Source organism: Carassius auratus, unplaced genomic scaffold, assembly GCF_003368295.1.
Source record: "Carassius auratus strain Wakin unplaced genomic scaffold, ASM336829v1 scaf_tig00217097, whole genome shotgun sequence".
Lineage (NCBI taxonomy): Eukaryota > Metazoa > Chordata > Actinopteri > Cypriniformes > Cyprinidae > Carassius > Carassius auratus.
Genome location: NW_020528893.1, coordinates 90267 through 103373, shown reverse-complemented (window position 1 = coordinate 103373; position 13107 = coordinate 90267). Strand labels below are relative to the sequence as shown.

Genomic DNA, 13107 nt, shown 5'->3' with positions numbered 1-13107 from the left:
ATTAAATCTTACATTTCAGTTTATTTTAATAACACAGTGTGAAACAGCAACTTTGTCATGAATAAAGCAGGAGGAAATCTCTGAAGGAAATATCTTACCCTTGAATATTGTGTTGGAATAATTTTGCATTTAGATAATTAGATAATTAGATTACCTTCCCCTCATCAATCACTCACTTAAAGTTAATATTCAAAAACATTAATAATTTAAATGTAATCTTAAGCAGACATCAAAATGCTGTGTGCATGTTTAGCATTTATAACAAAACAGTTACATTTTTAGTGTTTAGTGTGATGTTATCTAGACAAATTGAATTTTCATTTTCATATTTGCCATGCATTAGTTATAACATTTGAAGTAGCATTAAAATTCCACAATGAAACTCTGCTTTCTGAGTATAACATAATTTTTTTTTTCATTTTAAATTTTTCATAAAATGTTACAGCCGGACATACCATTTTAAATATTTCCTTATATAGACATATATTCATAAATGTCTTGATGACTCAGCAAAATACAAATCGCTAATTGTGTAAATGTGCTGTTGTCAGGTTCTGTTGTAAACTAAGGAGATGGAATAAGTCATTCAGGTCATTCTCAAAGGGAGTTGAATACACTAGACTCTTCTTTTTGAACCTCATCAACAACCTCTCATCCATCAAAACAAATTAGTCAAAGTACCAGTGGGAAAATAATCTGTTTAAATGCTCTTTACAGGTGTATGTTTATTTTGCTGTTGTCAGATCATATCAGGGCATACAAGTAGTAAAGTGCAAACCAAAAACAAAACAAAAAAAAGATAGCTAATTATACCCAAGGCACATTCACAGTCACATCAAATGCCCCTGATAGCAGCTTTCCTTAAGAAATAGAATTATAGACCAGTTTGGCCCACAGAGAGTTAGTGCAACTCTGAACTTGTTTCTTACTTGTTTATAAATTGTCATAAGTCCAGACCCGGTGTTCCTCCCTCTCACCACAAGAGCACGACATTTCCCATTATCCCGGAATCATTTACCTTTACTCCACACATCTGATCACAAACTCTTCACACCTGTTAACCCACTCACACACATATATACACATACTCACACACACACACACACACACACACACACACACACCTGTTGCCCATTGTCTTGGACTATATATTCTCCTCTCACTTACCAATCTGTCTGGGTGAAATTAATTGTTACTTATGATCTGCGATTTGTATGTCTAGTTGCATGTGACGTGGTTTACCAGTCTTCCAGTTATGATCCTGTCTTGTTTTGCCTTGTTGGCCTTTTGTTTCGGTTTATTAAAGGTACTTCCCTGCATTTGGACCCAGACCCTGTTTTTTCCACTGCGCTCTTTGCCCACTGTTTATGTGTATGTCCCCTTTAAATGAAAATTATCTGGTGCTCCCACCACCCTTCCAGTGTTGCCAAGTCTGCAGTTTCCTGTGGAATTGGGCTACTTTAACACTGTTGCCACAGATAGTTTTTCATGTCCATGGTAGGGTTTTGATCCCCATTTCAGGAAAGTGCAGAGCTTCAAGAGTTCATGCTCATGGGCAGACCGGTGTAAGGGTGGACATGTTACTAGGGCTGTCAAAAAAAAATAGAATTTAGAATTTTCATCGAATTTAAAATAAATATCCACTTTCGAATGCAAAAATGTGTGGGTTAAGAAGGCTGCTTTAATGCCCGGCCCGGGTATACTTCACATTCCGCATTCCGTTCTGTCTCACACACAGCCTCGTCCGCACAGCTTTCAAAAGGCAGACGAGCTCGACAAGCAGTACCACTTCTGTATCATCCTTCACCTCGTGCATGCGCTGTTTACAGCTACGCACCCCGTCCATGTGCAGGCAATTTTTGAGACCGCACATATGGGGTGCATGGCGTTTCATAAGCCCTCTTGATGATTTTTCTTGATGAAATTTACTTTGGCATTTATCAGTGGTGCACAAAATGCGATTAAAATAAGTGTCATTGCATTACAATGTTCTTGTTAGCCTATCCAGATGAAGCCACTAGACCACATCTATGTTTTTTCTTTTATTTTTCACATGAAATGTTCAATCAAAATACTGCTGAAAAAGAGAACATCAATGTGGAGAAGATCTTGTTTTCATCAAAACTGAAACCAAGCCGTTCATACAGAAAGCATATTTCACACATTTTCTAGACATCTATCACCATTACACTGGCGTCTCGCACAACACAGCTGCATTTTTAGCAAGCCATGTAAAATTAAAGTGATTTTAAAAAAACATATCTTGAGACTTTATGTTGGGTTTTCCCCATCCCACTGCCTCTCATGTTTAAATGAAAAATTTACTCTGTGATTGGCTTTCCAGTCTTAGCATTAAACTATGCATGCATACATGATGCTGTTTTGTTTATAGTTCTTTAAGCAACTTAATTAGAATTGGTTTATAAAAAAAATATTTTAAATCTTGTGCACTTTTTTCACAGTCGTGTATTCCAATGTTTTGAATAAACATGCATTAGTAATATTATGCTCGATGCACCCTCTTGTGACCCTAGAAGAGAAGCCAAAAGCTTTTCTTCACCCTAACTGAAATAATGCATTTTTAAATTCTAATATAATTAAAATTTTGATAATTTGATTGCAAAATTCGAAATTTAGTTTTTCAATCATTTTGACGGCCCTACGTGTTTCTGACTGCACACATTGCTTCCAAACACAATTTTTAACTACCACATTCCTATTCATGATCAGTGAAACAAGTGAATGTGAATGACATGGATCGTTGTGCAGGTCAACTGCATCAATTCACATTAAGTCAGTGAATACACATACTTTCACTGCTTACAATCATGAACACTTCCTCATCATTATGATTATGAACTGATTATTATATTAAAAATGCATGTTGTATATTGAAAAAAGTTGTTAAATACTCTATACATTTTATGCATGTCTCCCACTCGAAATCAGTCAAATTCAATAAAACTTCCGAAACAAAAATATTTTATATTAATTTACAAATGCATATATTTTTATTTCCACATCCTCAGTCTACATATTCATACCCACCTAACAGGAAACACTCTCCGAGATTTTTGCTTGTAATGTTATCTTAACTTAATGGAGCTTCAGCAAAATATTCATAGAACATATTGTTACCAGGTTAAGTACCGACTTTAGCCAGTGTCCGTCAGTTCTGAGGTCATATGTTAATTTACTAATAAGCATTGACAAAATTATTGTTTAGCACGTATGCACTATGCACATTTAAAATGTAGTCCTTCTTTTTTTTAAAAAAATGACATATTGATGGCTTATCTTGTATAGCATCTCTTCGTTCAGTCAAATTCTGAAAAATTCACCTGCTTGTGATTACCAATAGCAAGTAGCAAATTATTGTTTATGGCTATTTAAAGTCTTAAAAAAAATAATAAAACAGGCCAAATTCTTAGCTCTAGTTCGCAGCAATGTGTAACTACAAATATTGGTTTGAATATGGCATATGTCAGTAATAATCCAGACCTTTATTTTGCACATGAAAGATCTGTTTGGTTACAGATCTCTCACAGAGGCTAAAAATGTCACAGAGCCTCTCACAGAAGAAGAATGCGGAGGAGCTATTGTTCAGTTCAGTACAGATAACATTTCCATTCATCTCCCTCCCATTTCTCTACTGGCCTAATGATGATTTCATAGATACAGCATTTGTGTCATTTGCGAATCATTTTTACCATTTTGCTGTTTTCTGATATTTTAAGGTTGCTTAACAGCACAAGATAACAATACATATGTTTAGAAATAAACAATGTAGACTGTTATTCTTGTTTCTATTCTATTAGCAGGTCAACCCAGGTTTTGTCAGGACACTTAGAGCGGTGATATACTGAATTGAATTATATGTATTATGGGTTGATCTCATAGAGGATTGAAGCAGCACACTTTACACACTACATTGTAGGTTTCTTCTTTGTGCCTCTCATTAAACAAACAAACAAAGAAATGTGACCTGATCTTACCACCGGAACTAGCTCTACCGCACAAGCAAGTTTAGCCAAAACATGGACATCACTGTGAGCTTCAGTCACATGCAAGTGTACACACACACACACACACAATGGGTTTTCATGTTTCAGTATAACAGCTAAAGTTGTCACAGTACAAGTCAAATATTTTGAATGGAAAGTTCAATCAGGACCACTTCCGTCAAGTATATTTTATGACAATTATATTGAATACAGTTAGTGTTGAAGGTATGGTGATGTTCTGGGCAACACTCCACACGCCTGTCCATGCAGCCATGCTTGGACAGAGTGGGGAGAGCAGCAAGACAACCCCCCTGGGATAAAGAACAGAACCAATATATGCATACATAATTACAATTCACAATTACATGAGTTGTAAATGAAACGTGATAGAGATGATGAAGAGAGTGTCACGGTTTTACGCTGCCTGAAGGAATACGGAGTCGAGGATAAACGGAATAAGGTTTTTAATATATCCAACACAGGGGATATCCAACATGGAGCACAGAGGTAGACACACGTAAGTAGCAAATGTCACAAGTGAGCTGCAAGTGAGAAGACCCGACAAAACAGAACTGAAGGACAAGGCTTATGTACAACAGATAATTGGGGAAACACAGGTGGATGAAATCATTAAATTAACAGGGACATGGAACACATGAGGAAGATAATGGACACACCTGGGAACTAATCAAACACGGAAAGACAGAAACTGGGTCACGGGCAAAAACACATTAAATGAGTCCAGGTGTGTGACAGTACTCCCCCCTCCCGGTAGGTGCGTCCTCGCACCGTAGAAACAACAGGGGGAGGCGTAGGTGGGAACTTGGGGGGAGGTTCCGGTGGAGGACGGACTTCCAGGAGGGGGCCAGCAGACAGGGACCACAGAAGGAGGAGCCAGGGAGGAGACGACGGAGGAAGGAGCCAGGGAGGAGACAGGAGCAGGAGGAGCCAGATGGTCCACCAGAGACCAGCCAGGACGGAGATCCAAGGTGGGGTCGACGGCGGGAGGAGCCATGGTGAAGGAAGGGTCGACGACACCAGGGGGCCGACAGGCGGAGACTGCACCGGTGGGTGAGGAGCCCAAGATGGAGCAGCACAGCCGCAGAGCCAGGGTGACGTCGAGGATCCGGAGGGCCTAGGTGGAGCTGAAGGCTCAGGCGACCAAGGCAGAGGCGGGGTCCTGGCAGACCGCTGTGGAGCCGGAGTGACCGAGGATGGAGGTGGAACTGGAGGGAAGGAGGAGCCTGACAGAGCCGGAGGGATGGAGTGACGAGGTGGAACCAGAGGAGTGGAGTCCCGAGGCGGCGGATGGTCGACGACTGACCAAGGTGGAGCCGGAGGGACGAGGGAGCCCGGTGGAGCAGGTGGGATGACAGGCCACGGTGGAGACGAGGGAGCTAAGAGCCAAGGCGGAGCCGCTGGGTCGAAGGACCGAGGAGGAGTCCAGGGCTCGGAGGCTGGAGGCGGAGACAGGGCCTTAACACGCCAAGGCGGAGCTGGAGACCGGCAGTCCAGCGGCGAACCACCGCGCTCCGATGGCGCGGACTGAGGGTGAGCTGCGGGACTGGCTGGCACCAGCAGGGATGACGAGGAACTGGCTGGTCTAGGAGGAGGAGAGAGGAGAAGGATGGGAGGAAGGACAGGAGGATCAGGACTGGACGGAACCAGCGAAAGAGGAGTAGAGGGACCAGCAGGTTTGGGAGGAGGCGGGAGAGGGAGGCTGGGAGGGAATACAGGAGACACAGAAGATTCAGGGCTGGGCGGAACCAGTGGTGAAACAGAAAAATCATGGCTGGGCGGAACCAGCGGAGACACAGAAAATTCAGAGCTGGGCGGAACCAGCGGAGACACAGAAGATTCAGAGCTGGGCGGAACCAGCGGAGACACAGAAGATTCAGAGCTGGGCGGAACCAGCGGAGACACAGAAGATTCAGAGCTGGGCGGAACCAGCGGAGACACAGAAGATTCAGAGCTGGGCGGAACCAGCGGAGACACAGAAGATTCAGAGCTGGGCGGAACCAGCGGAGACACAGAAGATTCAGAGCTGGGCGGAACCAGCGGAGACACAGAAGATTCAGAGCTGGGCGGAACCAGCGGAGAAACAGAAGATTCAGGGCTGGGCGTAACCAGCGGAGAAACAGAAAACTCAGGGCTGGGCGGAACCAGCGGAAATGGAGCAGAGGAAATGACTGGAGGAGGTAGGAGTGGGAGACTGAGAGGGTTTACAGGGGAATCAGGGCTGGACGGAACCAGCGGGGAAACAGGAAAATTAGGGATTACCTCCATAGACCAGTCCATCAGATCCAGAGCTTGCTCCTTATGACCTTCAGAGACTGTATACAGCTCACCCTCAGTCGCAGGAGTGTGGGCAGGGCTTTCCTCCACGCCCTCGATCTCCACGAGGACTCCCACGATGCACGGTGTTGCCGGCTCACACACCTGGTCAGTCGCGCTCTCGAGATCCTGTTCCCTGTCAATGGATTGCTCGGGCTCTGCGGCTGCGGTGGGCTCTGGCTCCGTGTAGCGAGTTGGTGGCTGGCTGGTCTCTGGGTCGGGAGTGGGGCTGGCGAGGTCCTCTATGGGGCAGATGGTGAGAGATGAGCCATTTCTCGCCAGAGTCCACTCCACGTATGCGGCGAAATCCTCCCGAGGACCATCTTCGGACGACAACGCTCTGCATTTGGAGTTCAGGCTGGTGTTGTAGAAGGTGCAGAGCGCGCCGTCCGGGTAGCTGGTGGCATTAGCTAATAGGAGAAACCATCTGGTGTGGTCCTCGAGAGAGCGTCCTTCCTGCTTCAGCAGAAGGATGAGGAATTCGGGACGATAGAGGGGATCCATAGAACACTACGAAACAAAAAGACTTTGAAAACACAAAAACAAAACGGAGGGAAAAAACACGCAGTTTTCTATTTTCTTCTTTATGGTCGGGTCTTCTGTCACGGTTTTACGCTGCCTGAAGGAATACGGAGTCGAGGATAAACGGAATAAGGTTTTTAATATATCCAACACAGGGGATATCCAACATGGAGCACAGAGGTAGACACACGTAAGTAGCAAATGTCACAAGTGAGCTGCAAGTGAGAAGACCCGACAAAACAGAACTGAAGGACAAGGCTTATGTACAACAGATAATTGGGGAAACACAGGTGGATGAAATCATTAAATTAACAGGGACATGGAACACATGAGGAAGATAATGGACACACCTGGGAACTAATCAAACACGGAAAGACAGAAACTGGGTCACGGGCAAAAACACATTAAATGAGTCCAGGTGTGTGACAGAGAGACTATAAAGAAATAAATTATATCGGATTACTACGGATTAGGAGTTGGATTTGGAGGAGGGAGATGATTGCACGCAGCGATCCGATGGAAGAGACGCTGAAGAATGGACTTAGAAATAGACCGCATGTGATAGGTGTCAACACTGGATTGGTACACACCAGGAACAGCTGACTGTCAGCTGATGGAAGCGTGACTAGCGTGGCCTGATTTTTTATGTTTTTTTTTTTTTCTCTTCTGCTCACCAAGCCTGCATTTATTTAGCAAAATCTGTAATATTGTAAATATATTAAGCTCAATTTTCAGCATCATTACTCCAATCTTCAGTGTCACATGATCCTTTAGGAATCATTCTAATATGCTGATTTGCTGTGCTAGCAACATTTATTATTATTTTTTAATAATTCTTATTATATTTTTTTATTTTTTCAGGATTTTTTGATTAATAGGAAGTTATATATATAAATCGGAAGTTATATATAAGTTATATATAAATTAATTTCATTATATTGTATAAGAGAGAAAAATTTCTGTGAGAGCATAAAAATACTATGCCTATTGAGAAACACAAATAGGCTAATAACATTTTTCTCAATGTTCAGCTTTAAGAGTTTAAAGCTAATATCACTGTATTCCGTAGAAAAGGATTCACTCTGGACATATAAAAAGACACACGAATGCCATTCTACAGGATATACTTGTAAAGATGCCGTCCTGTAACATGCAAAGTCTACTCAGAGGCTGTTGTCTACACAGCAGACCTGTTCTTTGAGGTCACAGTGAAACTAAACTACATGCTATCATTCCTCTGCTTTCAGAAAAAATTGATATGATGGAGGGCCATAGCATATATACATAGATCTGTAAAGTCTTTACCTAACAACTGTGTGTGTGTGTGTGTGTGTGTGTGTGTAATTGTTTGTGCTCTTGTTCTTGTGACATATCAAGACACAACTCTGTATAATGACATGGGTATGACACAGGTATTACAAGGGTGAAATTTGAGGAGATAACCCATGTCCCCATTTTTCAAATCATACAGAATGAGTTTTTTTGAGAAAGTAAAAATGTCCAAAGTTTCCTGTGAGGGTTAGGTTTAGGTGTAGGGTTGGTGTAGGGCCATAGTATATACAGTTTGTACAGTATAAAAACCATTATGCCTATGGGGTGTCCCCACTTTTCACAAAAACAAACGTGTGTGTGGTCCCAGTATTCCCTACATTATAGGGAACAAATGTCCCGACAAGGATATAATACTAGTAATTTTCACCTTGTGGAACATTTTTGTCCCCATAAGGAAACAAGCTTATAAATCATACAGAATGATATTTTTTGACAATCTAAAATAGCAGAAAGGATTGCGTGAGGGATAGGTTTGGATGGGTTAAGGTAAGGGGATAAAAAAATCTGTATTAACACCATTACATCTACATGATAGATAGATAGATAGATAGATAGATAGATAGATAGATAGACAGACAGACAGACAGACAGACAGACAGACAGATAGATAGATTACAGTTTATCCCTCTTCTCCAATGACTTCTGGTTAAAATCTCTTGTTGGAACAGCCTAAACTCATATGAAATGTATGTATGATTTACTTCTACTAACTACTCATCACTAACTACTACTAACTATTCATTAGCCTACATTAAATTCATAATAGGGCTATAGAATATTTGTGAGTAAATAGGTAAAATTGAGAAATTCAGATCGTCAAATTGGACATTTCAATCGTTTTAGCAAACTTGAAAAGTAAGCAAAAATTGGGGCTTTCTCATAAGGAAAGGTGTGCTCGCTCGCTCACTCATAACCGGTCTATCAGGCAGGTTTAGGATGAACTAACCCACGCGTTGGTAAGAACCTCTCTGACAAGTCCAACTGGCAGGATCATCATTCCACGCCGCGCTGAGTGAGACCCCATCCGTTTGCTCTCTATAAAAGCACCGTGCTTTTGGAAAGAGATGTGTTCATCGAAGTTCGTCTGTGTGGAAAGATGTCCTTAAAAAGCGAATCATATCGCTTTAAATTCTTCTTTTTTTTCCAAGCAGGTTTTGAAAGAGAATCCCCGATCTATGGCGTTTACTCTACACTTCTTTTCTTCGGTAACCTGTGGCTTCCTCTTTGGCCGAGTGGTTCTCAACAGTTCAACAGTTCTTTTAAAAATTGTGAAATGTTCAGGACCACTTGATCAGACGATGGAAATTTCACAGCTGGGACGGGCTTGTTAATTTGTTAAAATCAGGTTTGTTTAATTCACTGTATAATGACTGCGTTGTTGGCCTATTTGCGCACTTTCTGTCTTTGCTGTGTTAAATGTCTTATTGTATGACCACATTTGATGTATTTGATTTTCGAATTTTGTTTGAAAATAATAAATCTAATTCAAAATGAAACCTATAACTAGCCTCTTCTTTATTATTTTTGTTACAAAACAGTAATTTTAGTGTTTGTCTTTGGTTAAACACTGTAGGTTCTTTTTACGAACGTTCATTATAGCCTACTTAATCCTTAGATTTAAGACAAGTTTATTAGTCTTCAGCACACCTTATTTTCCATTTTATGATATGTTTGGGGTACTTTAAGTTTATTTTGCGTTTAACCTTTATTTTTGAATAACAGGGTAAATGATAACTTTTTTAGAAGTTATTAATAAGACCTATTAATTAGACCACACGTGATGCATTTTGGAGGAAAATATTGGGTGGGTGAGTAGCCTAAATAAATAAAACCCCTACTTTTAATCAGAACTGTTGAATTTCACGGTTGAGACGTTTAAAACAACTTAAAGAGTTTCGAGCAGATATTCATCTGAGGGGGATATGATGTTTCTGTTAATTGGAACATGGCCAGATTACACCGGCATGAAAACAGCTGAGGAATTCCCCTGAGACGCTGTGTTTAGGATGCAGGGCATGTCTGTGAGACTCCAGGGACCACTAGACATAATACAAATCATTCCAGCATGGATTAAAAAGATCGGACCCCAACAACCCCATACAATGTAAATTTTACCCCCCATTAGACTCGTGTGACTTTTAGGCTATATGAAGGAAGGCATTAATGAGAAAAAGGCCTGCAAAGATCAGATATTATTTACCCAAATAGAAAATAATTACACACATGCCAATGCAAACAAAAAAAAAGTTTTACACTTAAGCTAGATATGATATATGAGATCATCGCTATGCCCTGTTGCACTGCAGTGCTAATTTAATCAAATAATTTTAACAGGTGAAGTTATTTTTAGGCCTTTGTGTTGTGAGACATGACAGTACTCATACAAGTCTTTTGAGGAAGAAAGGAGAGAGAGAGAGAGAGCGAGAGGCGGAGACATCAGCGACGCGTTGAATCGATCCACATGGTTTGACTAGCAGGTGTGCTGAAATATAGAACTGGTTCGCGCAAATGATAGAGAAGGATAAAAACATACGCCGAAGCTCCTGAAGGACAACATTGTCTTTTAACATGATTTAATTAAGCGGCGTCTTTTGGTAATTAGAAACTGGTTGTAACACCCAGATGACAACAAATCTCAAACAAGAGGTTTCCCATGGCTTTACTTGATGCTCCACAAGATTCAAGGAACATACAGCAGAGGGAAGCACCTGTGGAACTTGACAGTCTCATTATAGATGCCGATATAATATTTGGACTGACCAGTCATTATCTGAAGAGAAAACCGAAGGTAATAGCTCCGTGTTCGTTCGCATGCTTTGTTAACTTCATATAGCTTTTAAATATAGTACGTTTAAGCCTAGACGCTTTTCTGTCAAATATAAAAAAACAAGAACATTTCAGCACCACGAACAGCTCCTTCGAAAGGACCCAGAACTGTGTGTCTACTGCAACCACAGCAAATCCCACAAAGTATTTGCACAAAGTGTTTCATATCATGTTTTAGATCTCAAAGAGACCTGCGCGCGCTTCTAACAGTAGCTAAAGTGCGTATAACCACAACAAAAGAAAAAGCTATCACAATGCACCCAAATATTTCTAACATATCAATTCACACCGTTTTGAAGAGGGACATTTTTTATACAAGCTCCACCAATGAATAAACTTCATAATGGGTCTTATGCAAATGCAATTGCATATTGTGGTCATGTGGTGGTGCTATAGGAATAGTAAATGGCTGACTACAAAACTGAAAATAGCCTACTCACTTTCTTTGTCTCGCACATTGTGTTCCTGTAACATGCAAAAATAATTAGTGACAAAAAAAATTAAAACTAATAAAATATAAACTATTGGCCTATAAAGTGCCAGTAACGCGAATAAAATATTAAGTGTAATGATAGAATACGTCTTGGCTTTACTGCTCTCCCCTGGGTGCTCAGTTTCCACCACAATCCAAAGCAGCAAATATGAACTGGTCACAATTAACTGTCCGCCGGTGTGAGTTTTATACGTTTCTAACAGAAAAATTAGGAACAGGATTTGAGTTTTTCCAAATATTTCACCCAAAAAGTGCGCCTCGATGTGTCTGTATGCGTCTATTCCGCCTACATCACCGCCCTGTCAATGAAAACAGGTTACATTTTTCCCGTTCACAAGAGGACGATGCGCCTTCAATGTGAATCAGAGTCAGGAGCGCGCTGTGTGAGCAGTGACTCTGCTCCGCCCCTCAGCGATCCAATATCAGTCTAACTTTGAGAGCTGATTTAAATTCATTTATCGTCAACATGGGATTGAGAAGCGCAACAACTCGCAAGACTGGAAAAACTAAACTTTAGACGCATGCAATAAGTTACCATCTATGAAATCAAATGGATAATTTGCCAATCTCGCTGTGAGTCGGAGCACATCAGATCAGACTGTCTGACACGCGGGGACATTTAAAACAGAAACATGCGCTCTCATTATTGGGTTCAAGGTGCAGGACGCAGCCCAGATTCCAGGAGGTTCACGGTGAGATACTGTATGATTAAAGTTGTAAAATATATATTTAATGCTTTTATTAACTTAAATACTTAGCATTTGACAAATTGAACTAGCTGGTCAATTGGTCTAGCTGGTTTTAAAAGTCTTTCAGCTGGTCAGGATGGGAGAATACTGTAGCTAGACTGATAGCTAAAGTACAATTTTGTGTCATCAACAGTCTACATTTATCAGCAGCCACTTTTCATTCATCTTTCATTTTGAATTAACTTCTGCCCTTCTCTCATTTAAGGTTGTTGAAGTATCAGCAAGCAGTGTATCAGTGCAGAGTCCAGCACTCAATCCTAGGAAAAGGATTCATTCTGCAGAGGAAGTGCAATGCGGCAGCCGGCCAAACCCGGAGGGTGCCGGTTCAGTGTCCGTAACAGAGTTAAGTTATTCTGAGAACAAGCACGGCAGGGAAAGCCTATGTCAGCGATGTCAAATCATTGCGAAGCAACTGAACAGGCAGGCGCGCGAGCTGGCCGAGCCAGGAACTCTGAAGGTTTGTGCATTCAACTAAACCATTAAAACAATTCATCTCAGGGACCGTTACACCATGAAGACAGTGACTGTGGTTTAGAAATAATGATGTTCATCTTTGAAGACTAAACTCTAATTAAAATCAGTAAAAGTTAATTTCTAACAATAACCATTACATAATAACCTAATAAAGAATTTAGGAGAGTTCAAAAACCTTAAAAGGCGCAGTTCACTCAAAAATTAAAATTAGATCTTTTTTTTCTCACTCTCATGTTGTTCCACGCCTGTCTCACCTTTTTTTCTTCTTCACGGAACACAAAAGATAATGTTTGAGATATTGGCAGTCTCAGTCTCTACTCAATTTTATTATATATAGAAAAAAATATATAAATGTTAATATTGAAAGTGTTGG

At 41.0% G+C, this 13107-nt stretch overlaps 1 protein-coding gene across 1 annotated transcript in view; it reads left to right on the top strand.

Moving 5' to 3' along the window:
• The first annotated feature begins 11967 nt into the window (after positions 1–11967).
• The window catches only part of LOC113099992 (kinesin-like protein KIF26A), a 68982-nt gene continuing 67842 nt past the window's right edge, over positions 11968–13107 (top strand). Inside the window, exons 1-2 of the mRNA XM_026264854.1 lie at positions 11968–12203; positions 12466–12717. Coding sequence (XP_026120639.1) covers positions 12144–12203; positions 12466–12717 — 312 coding nt within the window. The 5' untranslated portion in view covers positions 11968–12143. The remainder of the gene's footprint in view (positions 12204–12465; positions 12718–13107) is intronic.